This window comes from Podarcis filfolensis (assembly GCF_964270895.1).
Source record: "Podarcis filfolensis genome assembly, chromosome: 1".
Lineage (NCBI taxonomy): Eukaryota > Metazoa > Chordata > Lepidosauria > Squamata > Lacertidae > Podarcis > Podarcis filfolensis.
Genome location: NC_139604.1, coordinates 18,983,320 through 19,004,690, shown reverse-complemented (window position 1 = coordinate 19,004,690; position 21,371 = coordinate 18,983,320). Strand labels below are relative to the sequence as shown.

The window sequence follows — 21,371 nt, the reverse complement described above, 5'->3', positions numbered from 1 at the left end:
TGCTCAGGTCAGTCAAACGGGATTGAAGTCTTCAAAGTAGTGTGAACTTCCATAGAATTTTCCATAAACAGGAAAAAGCAAAACGTTTCCATTAATATCAGATTGGTTATTGGGGATTTGGTGTACTGCATTTGTGATTAAATTAATGTACGTAACTACAGTCAAATAACACATTCACTGAGAAATGGGGTATATTTCTAATACATTGGGACCTGAACGTACAAAAGGCACAATGGTGTACTATTGATGTATTGCGTAAGTATACCCCACCCCATCCCCCCCAGACTGTAACCAATGATATAATTATTTATTTGATCGCTTCTCGAAAGCCTGTTGGCATGGTTGAGAAAAAATGGCTGAGGTTACTTCAAGGAAACTGTATTCTTCCCTCTCGGTCCTAAACACATTTCCAGATGTGCTACAGGCAACTCCCATTTTAGGCACTACCAATACTGTTATGTGAACAATCGTTCACATGCACACATCACCAAACCCTGAAGCGACCCAGGGTGAACAGAAGAGGAGGAGTTTGGATTTGATATCCCGCTTTATCACTACCCAAAGGAGTCTCAAAGCGGCTGACATTCTCCTTTCCCTTCCTCCCCCACAACAAACACTCTGTGAGGTGAGTGAGGCTGAGAGACTTCAGAGAAGTGTGACTAGCCCAAGGTCACCCAGCAGCTGCATGCGGAGGAGCGGGGAAGTGGACCCGGTTCACCAGGTTACGAGTCTACCGCTCTTAACCACTACACCACACTGAAGAGGTGGATGGCAGCAGTTGAGCTGGGGTGGAATACAGTGGTACCTTGGGTTACATACGCTTCCGGTTACAGACGCGGGAAGCAGCAGCGGGAGGCCCAATTAGCTGAAGTGGTGCTTCAGATTAAGAACAGTTTCAGGTTAAGAACAGACCTCCAGAACGAATTAAGTTCTTAACCCGAGGTAATGGGGTGTTTGCAGGCTTTTTCAATTGCACACGATTTCACGGAAGCGAGCGATGACCCAAAATGCAAACCCTGCAAAAGTTGAGGTTGGCTGTGTTTTCAGTGGTATAAGATATTAGATTAGTCTTTTGTTTTTCCCCAAAGTTAATGAGCACATCTTGAAAAAGGGTTTCAAGTAGTGTATTCTTTACAATTTAGAAAACAGTGCAGCATTTTGTTTACTCCTAAAAGTAAATCACACTTTACAAATTTTTATCAAATGCACAACATACTTAACGTGAATTAAATATAAATTAAATATAGACAACAACAACAAATACAATTGTAACAAGAACCTGAAAGCTCTACATTCTAATCCTTTTCCGCTTCCATAAATAATAATGTTCCAGGTATAGTAATAACTCTGAAGTCGTGACTGGAACAGTGGCACTCGCAGTTTGTAAACATTTATGCTGATGTCTCCTGCATTGTCATCCTGAAACTGTTACAGGTGGGCTCCTTTTCTTAGTATTTGCTATCATTGTGCTGGTGAAGCAACTTTTTTGGAAATAAGAAAAGTACTGAAGTGATATTACAGTGCTGGTACTTTTGAACTAAAATCCAAATAGTAATTCTTAAAATTATTGTGACTGCTTTGCTCCTCACCCTCTCCATTCCTGTGGTTGCCATGCTGCCAGGAGCCAATCCATTAGCATTACAGGCAAACCTGGACACGTGGTTTGTCTTGCTCAAAGCTCCGCAATGAGCTGTCCCCAAGGTTTGTGCTTGACTTATCAGGGAAGACAAACCATGAACTCAGGGTTACATGTAATGCTAAGTCAAACCATGGTATAGGTGTCTGTAGCATGGTAGCTGCAGGACCAGGGTAAGAGTGAAGTGGCCATGACTTTTTAGTTGCACACTTGCTTGTTCATGGTAATGCATAGTTTGGCTTAGCATTTGGTGCTATGTAAGCCAAAGAAAGAAAAGGAGGCAATGTTTTATAAGCAGCTGGTTATCGTCAGTGGCCTAGACCACAAATTCAATTGTTTACATTCTCAAAAAGCCCTTTTTAGATCGTCATTCTGAAACACAAACATGATATGCAAAAGTAGTTTTACAACTGTGAAAGATAAACGAAACATTTCTAGTCCAAAATGCATTTGAAAAGCACATTGTTCAAATTTATAGGGTAGTGAGTCAGGTAATGTACAGAAAGCGAGGTCTTCTGCCCAGTCAGATCCAAGAAAGTACCACTGCCTAACCTCGTATGACCCTAAAATTAGGGAGTTGTGCTCATTTCCACACACCCCACCTATATTTTATTTTGATAGCTATTGTCCCGTTCATACACAACGGCAGCACAGTAGTACCATAAAATTAATAAGGGAGGTCAACTGTAGCGTAGATGCCACCTATTGATTAGACATAAATTGTAGGCAGTGGTGTCTGTCTCTCGGACAAAAATCCAAAAGCAACAGTAGCACAATAACTATTTTAGGACCGATTAAAAATATCACAAAATAGTGACCAACCTGCTGAGTTCAACCCTTACAGAGCTTGTACGTAAAGCCAAACAACTTTCCAAATGTCAAGGGCAGAGTGGGGAAAAAGGGGGGATTGTGCTGGGTATTATGAGAATCCCAAGTCTGCAGTTTGCTATGGTCCTGAGATAAAATGGAGATGTTATACCAGAGATGGAGAACCTCTCCCAGATGCCTTGGACTACAGCACCTATCATCCATGACCATCAGTCATGCTGATGAGACTTGGAGTTTAGCAATATATGGAAGGTTAAAGGCTCCTCCTCATCCCTGCTTAACATGGGCTTTAAGACCTTATTTGGTGCAAAAAATAACTTGGTTCACACACACACACAAAAGCCAATGTTTGTCCTCCCTTTAGAAATATAAAACCCTAACCCAGGCATAGGCAAACTCTGGCCCTCCAGATGTTTGGGACTACAATTCCCATCATCCCTGACCACTGTTAGCTAGGGATGGTGGGAATTGTAGTCCCAAACACCTGGAGGGCCGGAGTTTGCCTATGCCTGCCCTAACCCCCCAACAGTTAATCAGATCTGGCTCTGGCAGCAACCAAACATTCACATTGCTTGTAGGGCAGAGAACAGTAGTAACAAAAGAGGTGGTAGCCCTTATATCAACAATATTGGAGCTTAACTGGAGTTGATGCACTAGGCTTAGTGTCAATAAAAGCCAAACGGAGTAGTGTTCCATAGTGCCTGAATACCATAGGCTAAGTGCCATCATTAGGTGGCGGGTCACCTTCCTCTACTTTTGGGCTCCCTTATATTATTAGTTCCTTGTCCCATAAGTGGCATTTTCAACCTCTAGCACACTGTACAGGCAGACACAGCCATGCGAACGCATAGAACTGGGGAGATTCCCCACAATTGCCCATGTATCGCATTCAGGATCGTACTTCTCAATGTTCTGCAAATACGACCCTTTGGAAGAGGAATAGCCCCCTGTCACATAGATGCATCCATTCATGACGACAGCGCCGCACTCCATCCTCCTTTCTATCATATCAGCCTTCTGTTTCCACACATTCTGCTCTGGGTCATAGCAATCCGTCACCGTCGATTGTCCACCCACAAGGTACAGCTTGTTCTCCAGTGCAATGGAACACAGCCCATATTCTACAGGTAAAACAGAGAGTGCCGGAAAACACTGAATAAGCATTTGAAGAAAAGGAAGAAAAAGGGCAGGCAGCAGGATTGCTCAGTTGGTTAGAGCGTGGCGCTGATAATGCCAAGGTTGCAGGTTCGGTCCCCGTATGGAACAGCTGCATACCGTATACCTGCATTGCAGGGGGCTGGACTAGATGGTCCACAGGGTCCCTTCTGTGGGAATGTTCAGGGAGGCAAGAGAGGATATATTGTTTATTAATATCCTTCCTAACTTGCGCTGAAGGGATGTGGGTGGCGCTGTGGGTTAAACCACAGAGCCTAGGACTTGCCGATCAGAAGGTCGGCGGTTCGAATCCCCGCGACGGGGTGAGCTCCCATTGCTCGGTCCCTGCTCCTGCCAACCTAGCAGTCCGAAAGCACCTCAAAGTGCAAGTAGATAAATAGGTACCACTCCGGCGGGAAGGTAAATGGCGTTTCCGTGCGCTGCTCTGGTTCGCCAGAAGCGGCTTAGTCATGCTGGCCACATGACCCGGAAGCTGTACGCCGGCTCTCTCAGCCAATAAAGTGAGATGAGCGCCGCAACCCCAGAGTCAGCCACGACTGGACCTAATGGTCAGGGGTCCCTTTACCTTTACCTTAACTTGCCCTAGCAAGTTCTATAATTTAGCAGAGTTTTAACATTCCCCTTTAAACGCACTGCGGGTAGCTGGTTGCAGGCTTGTTTAAGCTTCTCAGTACAGTGGTACCTCGGATTACATATGCTTCAGATTACATACGCTTCAGGTTACAGACTCCGCTAACCCAGAAATAGTACCTCGGGTTAGGAACTTTGCTTCAGGATGAGAACAGAAATCGCGCAGTGGCGGTGCGGCAGCAGCGGGAGGCCCCATTAGCTAAAGTGGTGCTTCAGGTTAAGAACAGTTTCAGGTTAAGAATGGACCTCCGGAACAAATTAAGTACGTAACCAGAGGTATCACTGTATAGATTCCTGGTAAGATCCCTTATTTCCCTCTTAAAAGAATAAACACGCCACAATCTTGTTTAAGATATATAAAAGTAGTTTATTCACATCATCAGTTAATAGTTGGATCCCTGAAGGCAGACCTAGTTACAAAGGTATATATACATGTGGATCTACCCCATATGGGGGGTTCACCCCAGTGACTGCAGACTGACAGTCACGGCAGCTCACGCAACAAAAGGAAGATGGAGAAGGAAGGGATCTTACCAGAAATCTATGGTGAGAAGCTTAAACAAGCTTGCAATCAGCTACCCGCTGTGCGTTTAAAGGGGAATGTTAAAACTCTGCTAAATTATAGAACTTGCTAGCGCAAGTTAGGAAGGATATTATTACTAAACAATATATCCTCTCTTGCCTCCCTGAACATTCCCACACCTTCCAAATCTACAATACCTAAATGGTAGAAGTACAGCAGGAACAGAGTGTGGGGGCCATAATACAAAAGCACTGGGGAAAAACTGAACAGGCAGAAACAGCAAAGGAAGGGGAGTAGCAGGTTCTGTGAGTCAGCAGTGGGCTCCCTGCAAGGAAGTGGGTTACTCAACAATGCCTGTTAATGCCCTAGTATTGCTAGCTGGCTGTGAGCTTTTGAATGTTAACGTGTGGGTGCAAATCAGCAGAGCAGCTGCAGATATTTCTTTTCTTGGACGAAAAACAGGCAAATTGCTGCTTTTGGAAGGCAATTATTCAAACCACCGAGCGGAAGTAAAGCTTACCTGGATACGGACTGGTGGTGATGACATTCCATTCATTAATATTAGAGTGGTAACTTTGAACTTTGTCGTAAGTGCAGCTTCCCCGATAACCGTAGTGACCTCCAGTGACATAGATAACTTCATTCAAGACACAGGCTGTGGCATTCCCAACCCCTAATTAATAAAAACTGAAATTGTTAAAAAGCTTTAAAACTGAGTAACATTCACCATCAAGTTAGTAATACAACTAATATATAAATAATGGTACAATATATAAGCAATGGTATAGAAATACAGAACTATAAAATCAAGATTTAAAATGATTTCATAATAAATTGTACAATACACTAAAGGCATTTTCTGGTTTATCTTGGAAGTCTTTCCAATAATTTTATATATGTGCATTTGGTCACAGTGCTTAAGAAGAAACAAGGTAGGTATGGCAATATATTCTGCTGATCAAGCTTATAAGTGAGAATGCACAAGTTTGTATATTTTCATTTGAAATTTGTTGAGGAAGGCAACACAAGAACTTCAAATGATTTAACAGAAGACAATAATATCCAAAACATTAAGAGAAATGTGTTCCTGATAACGAGTTATGAACGGCTAATAAGCACAATGAATGCACTTGAAGCTTAAGCTACAGTGATAGATTGCAGATTCAGGTGTTGGTATGACACAGTAGAAATAAAAATAATAATAATTAAAATTGTCCAGTAGCACCAACTAAGTTTGTTCTGGTATAAGCTTTCGTGTGCATGCACGTATCTGAAGAAGTGTGCATGCACCCGAAAACTTATACCAGAACAAACTTATTGTAAGATTGCGTTGGAGCAGAAATTCTGTTGTAATAGCCAAACATAAATTCTAAGTAAAAAATGCAACTGACAATGTTTCTTCACTCAAGCAATTGCATCTCACACATTTCTTTTCATGGGCAGAAGGCTGATCAGGCTGTCTTTTAAAAGCTTGAACAAAAAAATAAATTGTGTATCCTAGGGGAGAGGGGAAAAATATTCATTGATTTTTTTTAAAAGACACATGCGAAAATACGAATAAGCACGCAATATTCCACTTACCTTTAATCATGTTTGCAATAGGGACCCATGTCTTTTTTAAAGGGTCATAGAATTCTGCTTCTTCAGCTGGAGCCCCTTTTCTGTAACCCCCTAAAGCATAGATGCAGCCGCTCAAGGTAACTGCGCAGTGGTAGTACCTTGCATGAAGCATCGGGCAGCCTTCAACCCATTCATCGGCTTCACAGTTGTATATCCACATGACATCCAGGGATTCTATATTGTCTGTTCTATAGCCGCCTGTCACATAAATGTTGGGTCCCAGACTAGCAACTGCATAACTTTCCCTCGCGTGGTCCGGCATGTCAGCTCCCTGGATCCAGACATTGGCGACTGGATCCCATGCATGCACCTCAGATAAAGGATGCCAGTAGTACCCTCCAATCACGTACATAACAGCCGTAGACCTCGTAGGAACTGCTTTTGGGTTGGGGCGCAGCGCGTTGTGTATCAGAGAGCGGATCTTGTTTTCATTCAGCCGGCTTTTCTTGTGCAAGCTTAAAGCTGACCTCAGATACATTTCATCTAAATCGGCTTCGAGGCAGCTCAGCAGATCATAAATGCACTCGCTTCTCTTTTCCACGTCGTAGGCTATCCACTTAACAATGGGTTCCACGGCTGCCCCCTCTTTCCAAAGGCCGAGGTTCTTTCTGGAGAGAATAAACTGGAGCTTCTCGCTGCTGATTTCCAAAAATTCTTCCTGTGCCCACACCTCATCAAATCTCGATAACAATATCCTTCTAGATTCCTTCTCCAGCTCTGAGCAGACGTGGTATTCTGCAAAGGAGTGCATTCCCAGGCAGTTGTCGACATCCAAGTGCCGTATCAGAAACCGCTCACAGGCTTTTTTCACCGAGGCAAACTGAAGGAGGTCTGCTGCTTGGAGCAGGCTTTGGACATTTCTCTTTGTTATTTGAATCTCTGATGTGTAAGCGTAAATCACCAGGGATTCCAGTATTGTGGGACTGAGCCCAGAAAGTTTGACCTGGTTCTTAGTCTTCTCTTTCATGTCAGAGGTGAACATGGCCTTGAAATAGTTGCTGCAAGCAGCTAGCACAGCTTTATGGCAATGGAAAACCACGCCTGATGCACACTGAAGGGCAATATCAGTGAATACACCTTCAAGGTAGAATGTTCTGAATGCATCCAAGAACTCCACAGGATGAGAGCTGTCTCTGTATATATAGGTATATTCCTCCTGCTCAGTCAATGCCATCACTGCAATAAAATGTCAAGAAATGGTAAAGCAATGAAGATAGTAGAGCCTGCTTACTCAGAAGTAAGCCCTACTGAATTAATATACCATGGCACCTCGGTTTTCGAACATAATCTGTTCTGGAAGACCGTCCAAGTTCTGAAACGTTTGATAACCGAGGTGCAAAGGGCAGTCTGCAAATTTAATAGAGAAAATTGAAAACTCGTTGGAAGCCGTTTGACATCTGAGGTGCATTCAAAAACGGAATCATTTACTTCCAGGTTTTTGGTGTTCAAAACGTTTGACTTCTGAGACGTTCACAAACCGAGGTACCACTGTATTCATTTTGGGCTCATCCATACTGTTGTTTAATGGAGACATTAAGCTTCCTGTATCTCTATTAATTCTCTGTGATGCTCTATGATGCTCTCCTTCAAATCACTGTCCTCCCACACTTCTCCTTCAATCCAGATTTTCTCATACCAAGAGTACCCCAAAAAGGAGAAGGTATAAGAAAATCCAGATCTGGCTCTCACAATATGGTAGAATCCATAAGGCATAGAATACAAAGAGCTAAGTCTAGTGTTAGGTATCAACAAGGAAATGAGGTATAAATAAGTAAATGCACACTTATGGAAGAATGGGCTCATAATCATCTTCTTTATCTAGTTCCAGTATAAATTGCCTTTTGTGGACACCATCACTATGTCTTGCCATATTTTAGATAGAAGTGTATACCCACATGAAGGTTAAAGTAGTGTACTACTGATATAAGACTGCAGACAGAATATACTTGAGGAAAAGAAACTTTAAAATAAATATTTCCCTGGAAATATCATTTTAAGGCCCTCCTGACTCAGTGGAAGTTGCACAGTGGTACCTTGGGTTACAGACGCTTCAGGTTACATACGCTTCAGGTTACAGACGCCGCTAACCCAGAAATAGTACCTCGGGTTAAGAACTTTACTTCAGGATGAGAACAGAAATCGTGCGGCGGCAGCTGGAGGCCCCATTAGCTAAAGTCGTGTCTCAGGTTAAGAACAGTTTCAGGTTAAGAATGGACCTCCAGAACGAATTAAGTTCTTAACCTGAGGTACCACTGTACATGCAAGTACTAGAACCAGTCACCCTGGTCCCATCAGCTCTGGCAAGCATGCTGCTGCTGAAATAATTAATCACGTTAAATCACTCTGATTATGTAACTTGTGTACTCTCCCAAATCCTAAGCAAGCTCCTTATCCTTACCTTGACCCCCCCCAATCTCTCCCATGGATTTCAACACATAACTCCACCTGTCTGGATTAAAACTATTTCATTTTTAATAATTTATATACATTAACAAAATATCAAAGTATGATACATCAGGCACTAACCATCTTGTTTAACAATGGAACAGCATCAAATTACCTCAGACAGTGCTCTATTTCTCTTGAAAGAAAGAATATATACTGTATAAACAAACATACTTATATAGCAATACATCTCTCAATTAACAGGCACCAGATGGGATGGTTAAATAGAAATAAAATAAAATTTTGACTTCACAGTTTCCAAAAACTTGTATTCGGTTCAGTGACCAATCATTGAATTTTTAAATTTTTTTAAAGCATATGAAACACGAATCAGTGCAATCCTAAGCACACTTATCCAGAAGTAAAACCTATGCAACACAATGGGGTTTACTTCTGAGTGGACATGCGTCGTAGGATTGCACGGCTAGTAGGGAGTGACTCCCGTTTAATGTAATGGGACTTACAGCGCAACATTAAACAGGCTTACTTGGAAGTATGTCCTAGGTGGAATCGAGACACATATAAAAAAGGATGTGAAAATTCTTATTTATTCTTATTCTATCTGACTTTTAGAAGACATCTGAAGGCAAGTTTTTAATGTTTGATGGTGTTTTTAATATTCTGTTGGGAGCCATCCAGAGTGGCTGGGGAGTCCCAGCCAGATGGGCGAGGTATAAATAATAAATTATTAAAAGCTTTTTTTTTTAAAAAAAAAAAAACGATTTGAAAAACATATACAGTATTGAATTTTCCATAGCTCACCATCGCCATCTAGTGTCACATTTGTACAATGCAACTTTACAGCACCCTCGGAACGTTTTATTTGCAGCTGCGTAACCTACTGGATTCAATGGGGCGTCTTCCACCATTAAGTGGGATTGCAACTTCTCCCTTCGGATCACCGGACGCAGCATCGCACACGAGAGCGCAGGAAAGTCTGGGCTCCTGCTGCTATGCACGCGTTCAAAAGCACAGCGCCTGCCAGGGCCAGATTTAGATTTGATGAGGCCCTAAGCTACTGAAGGTAATGTGGCCCTTTATATCTCTGCTGCCCTTTGTCAACAACAAATTGTCGCTGTTTTTTTGTGTTGAATATATGCTATATGGTAATTTACGGACCTAAGAGGTATCCGAAGCCATTTGCACATAACAAAATATGCATTTTATCAAAATCATTGTTGAACTGAAATACAATTAAGAAGTATATTAATAGTAAAATACAATTATGTTACAGGGAACCAGGCAGAAGGCCTTCTTGGTAGTGGCGCCCGTCCTGTGGAACGCCCTCCCACCAGATGTCAAAGAGAACAACAACTACCAAACTTTTAGAAGACATCTGAAGGCAGCCCTGTTTAGGGAAGCTTTTAATGTTTAATAGGTTATTGTACTTTAGTGGTTTTTTGGAAGTCGCCCAGAGTGGCTGGGGAAACCCAGCCAGATGGGCGGGGTATAAATAAATAATAATAATAATTATGATGATGATGATGATGATGATGATGATGATGATGCAATGAAGACTATTGTATTTTAATATTTTGTTGGAAGCCGCCCAGAGTGGCTGGGGAAGCCTAGCCAGATGGGCAGGGTATAAAGAATATATTCTTATTCTTATTACGAAGTATATTAATAGTGAAACACAAGAAGTATATTAATAGTGAAATAATTATTAAGCTCTGACTTAAAATTATTTTTTATTCATAACAAAATAATGCAGACACACTGGCATTTGGAAATAAAAAGTTCCTTCAGAAGCACAATTTACAGACTCGTGATTTTTGGGGGTGCCCCCCAAAAAGCTATAGCTTGTTTAGCTTATACCTAAACCGGCGCCTGCAGACAAAAGCCAGCAGTTTGTCCTGCACCGGCAGCGAGACAAAAGGGAGCCAATTCGAAGTCACGCGTCTGCCGCGTTTTGTTCCGCGCGCTCGGGAAGAAGACTAGTAAAGGGGGAAAAGCCCCCGCCTTGCCTTGGATAGGAAACGGGCTCGGTTTGGTGAGAGCGAAGGTGGTCGCCTGCCTCTTCAGACATTTCCCAAAGGCCGAGAGCGCGACCCAAACAGACACCCCTCTCGCTCGCGCGTGTATCGTGACAGAGACACCTCGCCCCACACAAACAAACCCACAGCGGCGCGCGGCGCGGAGACCCACCTGCTCTCCACGCGCAACCTCGGCGGCGGCGCGAGCGCGGAGGAGGGGAGGCGCGCGCCCGCTTCCCGAAATTAAGAGAAAAAAAGCGCGAGACAAAAGGCGGCTCCCCTCGCCGCGCGTTTCTATCGCCTCAGGCTGCTGCGCGTGGAGCGCGCGCTCCCCTCAGGATGGCCCTTGTGCGCGCATGGAGGAGAGACCCCGCTAGTTCGCCTCTTGCTGCCTCGACCGAGGGGGACCGGCAAAAAAATGGGCTCGCTGCGCGCCGGCTGCTGCGCCCCCGGGCGACCGGTTGCAATTCCCCCGCGAGTGTGCGCGGGTCAGAAGTGTTGGCCGCGGATCTTTTGGGGGAAACCAAAGGCGGCGGCGCTTTCCTCAGGCTCCCGGCGGCAGCGGCACCCGGCGCGACCCTTTCTTTGACCATCTTTGGGAAGAAGAGGCGCCGCTTGCCAAGCTGTCCGCGAGCAGATGGCCTGCACGGCGGCAGCAGCAGAAGCACCGGCAGCAGCAGCAGCTCCTATTTTGGTGCCTCGGCTGCCTCTCCCTCCTCCCCGCGAGGTGGTGTCCGCTCGCTGCTCCCTGGAGACCGAAGGCAACGAGGTCCTTTTAATAGCTTCTGCCTCAGGCTTTTGAATTCTGGTGCTGGAGGAGACTCTTGAGAGTCCCATGGACTGCAAGTAGATCATACCTATCCATTCTGAAGGAAATCAGCCCTGAGTGCTCACTGGAAGGACAGATCCTGAAGCTGAGACTCCAGTACTTTGGCCACCTCATGAGAAGAGAAGACTCCCTGGAAAAGACCCTGATGCTGGGAAAAATTGAAGGAACAAGGAGAAGGGGATGACAGAGGACAAGATGGTTGGACAGTGTTCTCGAAGCTACCAACATTAGTTTGACCAAACTGCAGGAGGCAGTGGAAGACAGGAGTGCCTGGCGTGCTCTGGTCCACGGGGTCACGAAGAGTTGGACACGACTAAACAACTAAACAACAACAGGCTTCCCAGGCTGACTTGGGGGCTTGAGGGGGCCTGAAGGGTGTGTGGCAGTGCCGGATGGACATATAACAGGAGTCAGCAAACTTTTTCAGCAGGGGGCCAGTCCACTGTCCCTCAGACCTTGTGGGGGTCCCTCAGACCTTGTGGGGGACAGACTATATTTTGGGGGGGAAATGAATGAATTCCTATGCCCTACAAATAACGGACGCTAGCAAGGTTATGCTTAAAATTCTACAAGGCAGGCTTAAGCAGTAAGTGGACCGAGAACTCCCACAAGTGCAAGCTGGATTTCGAAGAGGCAGAGGAACCAGAGACCAAATTGCAAACATGTGCTGGATTATGGAGAAAGCAAGAGAGTTCCAGAAAGACATCTACTTCTTTTTCATTGACTATGCAAAAGCCTTTGACTGTGTCGACCACAGCAAACTATGGCAAATTCTTAAAGAAATGGGTGTGCCTGATCACCTCATCTGTCTCCTGAGAAATCTCTATGTGGGACAAGAAGCTACAGTTAGAACTGGATATGGAACAACTGATTGGTTCAAAATTGGGAAAGGAGTACGACAAGGCTGTATATTGTCTCCCTACTTATTTGACTTATATGTAGAATTCATCATGCGAAAGGCTGGGCTGGATGAATCCCAAGCCGGAATTAAGATTGCTGGAAGAAATATCAACAACCTCAGATATGCAGATGATACAACCTTGGTGGCAGAAAGTGAGGAGGAATTAAAGAAGCTTTTAATGAGGGTGAAAGAGGAGAACACTATCCAACCTTCTCGTCCTCTGTCGTCCCCTTCTCCTTGTGCCCTCAGTCTTTCCCAGCATCAGGGTCTTTTCCAGGGAGTCTTCTCTTCTCATGAGGTGGCCAAAGTATTGGAGCCTCAGCTTCAGGATCTGTCCTTCCAGTGAGCACTCAGGGCTGATTTCCTTAAGAAGGTTTGATCTTCTTGCAGTCCATGGGACTCAAGAGTCTCCTCCAGCACCATAATTCAAAAGCATCAATTCTTCTGCGATCAGCCTTCTTTATGGTTCAGCTCTCACTTCCATACATCAATACTGGGAATACCATAGCTTTAACTATGCCTTTCAGCCAATCAGGATGCCCACCAGACATCCCTCAATGCAGAGCATCTGGGCCAACAATGACAATTAATACAAAGGAGGTTCATAGATATAGGAGAGGAATCCCTTCAGGAACTTCCCCAGATTGCTATCTGCCTATCTGTTCGCAGGCAAGGGGGATTAAGGAGGCAGAGGAAATATTTAGAGTCTTTAGGAAAGCCAAGATGGCTTTGGGATTGCTCTCCAATACTATTTTAGACATTTGGCTTATATACCGGTACTTATGTATGTGTGTTTACCTTGTGCAATTATCAACATTTATTCTATATTTGAGACCTTAGAATTCCTGTAACATCCTGAACCTAAACATTCGCTTCTCCTATGACCTTCTCATGTAAGGAGTTTACACTGAAAGTAGTGTGCTACAGCAGAGCAATTTTTTTTTTCTAAAAAGGAAAGGGAGCATGCAAGGATAGGTTAATGTTTCCAGAACTTAGCAGCAGCTTGGCAATGACTCGCAGCAAGTCGTTTTCTGTGGCTGCACAACTTTGAAACGCCTTCCCTGCAAAACTTGACATTTTCATAGTTTTTAGTAGGTAGAAATGTTATTTTAGAAGGGTTTCGGGGTGCTGACTGAGACCAGTTACAGGTTATTTGTATTAGAGTTGATTCAGTGGGATTACTGCCATTGTATTTTTGTTCTTTCACTGTCAAGAGTGCAAAAATCGCTTGAGTATCTCTGTAATACCAGATCTGTTTATACAAATGTAGGTTGCTTCTGTTTATTTCCACTGCAGGAAGATTTTACATTAAAGCAAAAGACCTCAAACTGTAATGTAGTTACTTAATAAAATATTTAATTAAGTATTCTTTATATAAGCATGAATCCTTAAATACAAAACTACAAACAGGATAAATTAAATTTATATCTGTCTTATTTTTAAAGAATATTCATACTCCAAAAATTGCAGCAGGCACATTGTATGCAGACAAAATAACAACTGGGCAAGAAATGGATCTTCAAGGAAATCCACTAATCACTGTACCTCAGTATTTGAATTTTAGCAGATTGCTAAGTAAACTCATCAAAGGGATGTTTGCCACCAAACTACTAGAATCTGGAAGCCTACCAAGTTATGCTCTTTACTCTTTGTGTATGCTTTCAAAAACTGGAAGGAAAACCAATTTATCTAAATATTTTTTTCCACATATTAAGCAAAACATTTTAACACAATCACCTTTCACGATAGGGTAAAAGGGTCAACACAATACTGTTTATCAATATATGCCACTTTTCAAACCTTTCATTTCAGACAGACCATTCTAATGCTAATAAAATGTCATAGGAAGATGGACCACAAACTCCTGGGTAATATCCTCAGAGGTATTACAAAGAGGTACAAAACATGGTGTCTCAGTCACAGGAACTTTCATTAAGATGCATCAAAATTGGATCGATACATTCTCCTTTCCAACATTATCATACACAGGACACTCGTTTTAGCAAAACTGACTTCTGTTTTAAGGCTGCAATCCTATGCACACATACACGGAAGTAAATCCTATTGAAATTAGCGAGAATTACTTCCAAGCAAACATGGAAGGCTGCATTAATACGAAGCACCTTTTTGCCTGTTACGAGGAGTACAGGTATCATTCCATCATCTCTTTTAATTTCTTCACAGGGCATATGCAATTAAAGCAGACACTGCATGGGCACGTGAAGTCAGACAACACAAAACCTTCAAGTGTTGCTCACATTTATTCCTTGTTAATGCTGCCTACACATGGTATCAACTTTCACTTTGTGATTAGTGGCTGATGCTGAATTATGCTGGCTGTTTGCTAAATAATGTAAAAGAGCCACGCTGGGATGAGATGCGTGGGGATGAGATGTGTGCGCGACAAAATTAGCCCCCATTTCTAGGCTGATTTTGTGGCTAAAGGAAGCAACTCTCCCTCAAGAAAAGAGCTTCAGAAGGTTATACAGAAATGGCTTGTTACTCACATACAGTGTGGAAGTTCTACGTTTCTTGCAAATAGCAGCTGAATTATAATGGCTGCAAGGGGCTCCGGGTGAGGGATGTTCACAAGACGAGAAGTCAAAGCCACATCCCACATGATATTAACAACCTTTTAAAAGTTAGCTCATAGGGATACCTATCATATTATCTTAAATGGATAGCTGTTGCTGAACGTAGCACCGAGGCACAACAGTGCAGTGTTAGCTATAGCTCTGGCTGCATTTCTCCTCTCCATCAGATAATTAGAGGGAAACAGTTTCTATATCTCATAAAACATACCCTGCTGACAGCTTATCTCATGTAACATAGCTATTACATGGCAATTATATTTAACAATGACTTCCAGTGCAATCCTATACATGTCTACTCAGAAGTAAGCCCTCTAGAGTTCAACGGGACTTGCTGGTAAGTGTCTACAGAACTGCAACCTTCGGAACCTGCTGCTTCTTTTAAGAATTTCCCTCCTTTCTCAGGAACCTCACCCCACCGAGTTTGCACAAGGGAAGACAATGAATCAAAGTAGCATAAACAAAGTGTTATTTCCCCCCCTAACATTCATAAAGAAACGATTCTGCTGTGAGAAGATTCAGAGAGCACCACCCATTTGCCAGTATTAATTAGTTCTATCCTTTTGTAAGTACGTCTAAGTAGGCCAGGATCTCAAATCCAGATGACCAGACGACAACCGATGCCTCCACGGGAACAAGATTCTGAGACAACTGCGAAATCAAGCTCTCCAACATATACCCTTGTCTTGGCATAACAACATCGCTTTTTTTCAAACACATTACTGGGCACAGGTCATTCCCACCGTCGCCTATATATATAACTTGTGAGTATTTCACCTTGGGCTTTAAATGTTCTAAGAATTCTTCCAAGACTTTTCTCTTGCAGAGGTTAATAGGACACTTTGCACAATCATGAGCGTGACAATTCTGCACAGTGAGAGAGCCACAGTCATTGAAACTTGCAGGATTTGTAAACACTTCATCAAATACTTGAGATACATCAGCAGCTTTTAAAATCCAATCAATAAATATTGCATTGGAATCTGATATAATTATGCAGTCAAAAAAGTCTTTGTGCTTGCCAATAAAATCTATCAGCTCTTTCATTCCTGTAGTAAAAGGGATTGCTGTCATAGTTCTTTTCATCTCATCTTCTCTTATGCCAATGTCCCCCAGGTATCGGAAGACTCTGCCCATATATTCTGTCCAGTATCCTTTTCGATAGGAATTTTTAATTTCATCAGGAAGCTTGGAAGCTGGTGCACATTTCACAATCCAAGTATCACTGTTTTCATCTACAACTGTATGGTCAAAATCAAAAACCAGAAGAACCTTCATTGTTGTTGGATAAATATAAACCTGGAAATAAGAAAGAATTATTTGCTTAAGTATGCTATTACTGTATTATATTACAGTCTGACCATGATCTTAGAAATGGAATTATGCCTGAAAAAAATACTGTCTCTCATTCAGAAATCAGGTTGTGTGTGGCAGTATTCAAGTGTGCTTTTGAAAGTACTGTATTACAATCTACAGTATCCTATGATATGAAACCCGTTTGGAATATGCAATTATTTACCATACCCTATAGCAGGTGTGGGGAATTTTTGACCCTTCAGCTGATGTTGGATTCCAGTTCCTTTCAGCCCCAGCTAACAAGGCCAACGGTCAGGGATGACAGGAACTGTAGTCTGGTGAATCTCGAGGCCATAGGTTCCCCATTCTTGCCTTATAGGTTTCAGATAAAAGTCTGATAGCAAGCTATAGTTTGGTGCAGTTGAATGAAACAGCAAACTGCAGTTTATTACAAATCAGATTCTCAGGTTTTAAGCTCCTCCCCTCTTGTGTGAGGGGAGATGAAAAAGGAGGATAGAGGTCAAGCATCACTGCAGATTGTGCTCATAACAATAAAGCACAGTTTGTTATGTTTCAAGCAGGTCAGTCTAGACCTGAAGTGGACACACACAAATATGCACACATGCATGTTGCAATGCCAGGTGTACATCACAAAAGGTGGATAATCTAATAGTGAAACAACACAGTGGTACTCACTGGCCAACACTGATGTTTGAAATCTGAATTCATTGGAGGGTGTCAGACAAAAAGCAGTTTCCCCCCAATATGAATGCAGATCCCTTTGTAATATCTGTACATAAAGAGACACAAGACTACTTACATTATCATCCTAGTCTATCTCTAAGGAGCTCAAGGTGACACTCCTATTTTATCTTCACAATAACCTCGGGAGATAGAGTAGGTTTTGAGATAATGGCTATAGTGAGAAGACTGAGGTTTTGAACCCAGGACTCACCAGTACAAGTCCAACACAAAGAATGTGATCCCAACTTCTTTTTCTATTTAGACAAAATAACATAATGTAATGACAAAATTATACAAATTGTATATCTAAGTGTCAGAAGACCCTAGTAGTAGATTAGAGGGGCTGCTTTCAGATGGGATTATGACATCAAATGCCAGGAGCTGGAAGAAGTGCACCTTCCATACTAACATGTCATTAATTATATTGTACTTAATTGGAAGTCACTTTGGGAGTCAATTTTGGCTTAAAAGCAGGGTATGAATATAAACATGCACATAAATATTGTGCCAGCTATTGACTTAATACATAAACACAAAGCAGAACTTTGGCAACGCTTCAGTTTTCATTGAAAGATTATCGGGCTGCAATTCTAAGCACATTGTCAGTAGTAGTTATCTTTGAATCTTTGAGCCAACTTGCTTAGAATCTTGCTTTTCATCCCAGCAGAACCATTACGAAGCACTGCTTGGTTGAACATGAATAATTTGGAGACAGTGCGAGACAAGAACAGATCAAGAAAATAAATATGCATTCACACAATTGCATAAAGTAAGATGATCCACGCTAGACTCTGAACCGCTTTTGCGTTCTTTAGACACAGGTAGAGGGGTTTTTGTGACAGTGCTCACCTATATGGAGTCAGTCACTTCTTTTTTTGCAATCATTGTGTGCTCAGATGCGCAGCACTTTTATAAAGAGATGAGTAGCGGCACCTCATATATATATATAGCCAAAGAAAAGTACTGGACACAGGCAACAAACAGGGAAGTGACTTAACCTTACTTCCCATTCCCTGTTTATCAACATAAACTGCATGTAAACATCCTCAGCCCCCCAAACTCCTTGCAATCTCTGCAGCAAATGACACTTGCATTTAGGGATAAACATTTTGCTGTGAGGGCAAGCAGTTGACAGGCCTCTGGCATGTACAGTACAGTTCTTCATTCAGCTGGCAGCCCTGCTCTTCCTAAGCAGCAGACAGTTTGGGTCAGTGCTCAACATTAGAACACTATTTACCTTGTCCTGAGGGGAAGGAAGAAACAACAGGAGACAGAAAAAGTCTGGTAACCTGCTCCACTATTCAGCTCCCTCCCAGCAGTTCCCAAGCAAGCTGCCGTCTGGAGCTTTCCATCGCTGCCGCCACAGATCTAGTTAGGAAGAGAGGAAAGAAGAGCCAAGGAAATTCAGGTGAGAGCATACATGTGTATATTTAAGCCTATAAAGGCAGTTACTGCTTTCTCAGCTCCCCAACAGCTGAGTCGTATTCATAATATTTACAACATACATTGACTTGCACACTTTTTGATTATTATTTTTTAAGGGAAGGCACAATTCAGTAAGGCTGTGGACAAAGTCCCTCATGTTATTCTTGCAAAGAAGCTGGTAAAGTATGAGCAAGGTGAAGAAACTGTTAGGTGGATTTGTAGCTGGTTGCCTGATGGGATCCGAGAGAGTGCTCACTAATGGTTCCTCATCATCCTGGAAAAAAGTGACAAGTGGGGTGCTGCAGGGTTATCTCCTGGGCCTGTTGTTGTTCAACATCTTTATAAACAACTTGGATGAAGGTATTGAAAGGATGCCCATAAAAGTTTGCAGCTGACACCAAACTGGGAGTGGTAGCCAATGCCGCTGAAGGCAGTATTGGGATTCAAGAGGACCTTAACAGATTGGAGAACTGGGCCAAAACTAAGAAAATGAATTTCAATAGGTTCTGCACTTGGGCAGGAATAATCCACTGCACAAATATAAGATGGAGAACACCTGGCTTGCCGGTTGTGCATGTGAAAAGGATCTAGGGGTCTTAGCAGACCACAAGGTGAACCTGAGTCAACAGTGTGATGCAGCAGCAAGAAAAGCTAATGCTATTCTAGGCTGTATAGTGTTCCAATCAAGGGAAGTCATAGTCCCGCTCTATTCTGCCTTGGTCAGACCACACCTGGAATACTGTGTCCAGTACTGGGCAACCACAATTTAAGGACGTTGACAAGCTGGAACGTGTGCAGAGGAGGGCAACTGAGATGATCGAGGGTCTGGAAACCAAGCCTTGTGAGGAAGGGTTGAGGGAGCTGGGTATGTGCAGGTTGGATAAGCAGAGAGGAGATATGGGACAGCCACCTCCAACTATCTCAAGGGCTGTCACATGGAAGAGGGAACAAGATGGTTTTCTCCTGCTCCAGTACCAATGGCTTCAAATTACAAAGAAAGGAAAACTGCCAGTATAGGGTAAAGGTAAAGGGACCCCTGACCATTAGGTCCAGTTGTGACAAGACTCTGGGGTTGCGGCACTCATCTCACTTTACTGGCCAAGGGAGCCGGCATACAGCTTCCAGGTCATGTGGCAAGCATGATTAAGCCGCTTCTGGCGAACCAGAGCAGTGCATGGAAACGGCGTTTACCTTCCTGCCGGATCGGTACCTATTTATCTCCTTGCACTTTGACGTGCTTTCAAACTGCTAGGTTGGCAGGAGCTGGGACCGAGCAACGGGAGCTCACTCCGTCGTGGGGATTCGAACCGCCAACCTTCTGATCGGCAAGTCCTAGGCTCTGTGGTTTAACCCACAGTGCCACCCGCGTCCCTTCGCTGGTATAGGGTGATATGCAAATTTAATAAGTAAAAAATAAAAATAAAAAACATTAGGACATCAAGAAGAACTTTCTGACAGCAAGAGCTGTCCCGACAGTGGAACACTCTCCTTCCTTGGAGTTTTTTTTAAAGCAGACGTTGGATGCTTGGCTGGAGCAGTGGGGTTGGGCTGGATGACCCTCGGGGGTCCCTTCCACCTCTCTATAATAATTGGGCAGACCAGCACCGAGCGCCTTCATTGCATAATAATAATAATAATAATTTATTATTTATACCCCGCCCATCTGGCTGGGTTTCCCCAGCCACTCTAGGCGACTTCCAAAAAACCACTAAAGTACAATAACCTATTAAACATTAAAAGCTTCCCTAAACAGGGCTGCCTTCAGATGTCTTCTAAAAATTTGGTAGTTATTTTTCTCTTTGACATCTGGTGGGAGGGCGTTCCACAGGGCAGGTGCCACTACCGAGAAGGCCCTCTGTCTGGTTCCCTGTAACCTCACTTCTCGCAATGAGGGAACCACCATAAGGCCCTTGGAGCTGGACCTCAGTGTCCGGGCAGAATGATGGGGGTGGAGATGCTCCTTCAGGTATACTGGACCGAGGCCATTTAGGGCTTTAAAGGTCAGCACCAACACTTCCAATTGTGCTCGGAAACATACTGGGAGCCAGTGTAGGTCTTTCAAGACCGGTGTTATATGGTCTCGGGGGGCTGCTCCCAGTCACCAGTCTAGCTGCTGCATTCTGGATTAGTTGTAGTTTCTGGGTCACCTTCAAAGGTAGCCCCACGTAGAGTGCATTGCAGTGGTCCAAGCAAGGGATAACCAGAGCATGCACCACTCTGGCGAGACAGTCCGCAGGCAGGTAGGGTCTCAGCCTGTGTACCAGATGGAGCTGATAAACAGCTGCCCTGGACACAAGAGTCCCACATCATCGGAGTCCCACACACGGCAAAAAAAGGGGGAAAGCCTGCGGGGGAGACCCTGTCCCCGTCCCTTCTTCCCCTCCCCACCCCGCCACCCCACATCCACCCAACCCGGGTCGTCTCCCTCCGGCTTCGGGCCGCCTGCGGGCCGGAGCCCGGCGGAAGCGCGGAGGACGAGGCAGAGGGACCGGCTGAGCGGCGGGAGGGGGGCGCCGCGCACGCGCACGAGGAGGGGGGGGGGTAAAGAGCCGCAACAGCAAACAACAACAACAACCGCTGCTGCCGCTGCTTCAGCAGCAGCGGCTGGACTCGCCCGGCCGCACTGACCTGCAACGTCTCCTTCGAAGCCGGGTCACGTGAGCGGCGCGCGGACAACTCTGGCGCCGCCGCCTCAGAACGTCGCGTCACTTCCCTCCCGGCCGACGCCGCCGTCCCGCCGTTGCCTGGCAA

At 44.0% G+C, this 21,371-nt stretch overlaps 2 protein-coding genes across 4 annotated transcripts; both read right to left on the bottom strand.

Moving 5' to 3' along the window:
- Positions 1-1,191: 1,191 nt before the first annotated feature.
- KLHL23 (kelch like family member 23) lies at positions 1,192-11,193 on the bottom strand. The gene is made up of 4 exons (XM_083629971.1): positions 11,007-11,193; positions 6,375-7,589; positions 5,314-5,466; positions 1,192-3,585 (listed from the first exon to the last, which is right to left on the bottom strand). Exons 2-4 carry the CDS (start codon positions 7,585-7,587, stop codon positions 3,239-3,241), a joined length of 1,713 nt encoding a protein of 570 aa, XP_083486097.1. The 5' UTR covers positions 7,588-7,589; positions 11,007-11,193; the 3' UTR covers positions 1,192-3,238.
- A 2,705-nt stretch (positions 11,194-13,898) lies between these two features.
- PHOSPHO2 (phosphatase, orphan 2) lies at positions 13,899-21,337 on the bottom strand. Of its 3 annotated transcripts, XM_083572955.1 has the most exons (4): positions 21,249-21,337; positions 18,433-18,563; positions 17,407-17,449; positions 13,899-16,454 (listed from the first exon to the last, which is right to left on the bottom strand). In XM_083572955.1, the coding sequence occupies exon 4, from the start codon at positions 16,431-16,433 to the stop codon at positions 15,711-15,713; it is 723 nt and encodes a 240-aa protein (XP_083429081.1). In that variant the 5' UTR covers positions 16,434-16,454; positions 17,407-17,449; positions 18,433-18,563; positions 21,249-21,337; the 3' UTR covers positions 13,899-15,710. The 3 variants fall into 3 exon arrangements, with proteins under 3 accessions (XP_083429081.1, XP_083429079.1, XP_083429080.1); XM_083572953.1 differs by lacking the exon at positions 21,249-21,337 and having other exon boundaries at positions 17,407-17,443; positions 18,426-18,559; XM_083572954.1 differs by lacking the exons at positions 17,407-17,449; positions 21,249-21,337 and having other exon boundaries at positions 18,433-18,565.
- Positions 21,338-21,371: the final 34 nt, after the last annotated feature.

Coding starts and splice junctions, on each gene's coding strand:
- PHOSPHO2 (XM_083572955.1), bottom strand. CDS start 16,433: ATGAAGGTTCTTCTGGTTTTTGATTTTGACCATACAGTTGTAGATGAA.
- KLHL23 (XM_083629971.1), bottom strand. CDS start 7,587: ATGGCATTGACTGAGCAGGAGGAATATACCTATATATACAGAGACAGC. Junction 5,467..6,374: donor TATTGCAAACATGATTAAAG/GTAAGTGGAATA, acceptor TTTATTAATTAG/GGGTTGGGAATGCCACAGCC. Junction 3,586..5,313: donor CACCACCAGTCCGTATCCAG/GTAAGCTTTACT, acceptor TTTTACCTGTAG/AATATGGGCTGTGTTCCATT.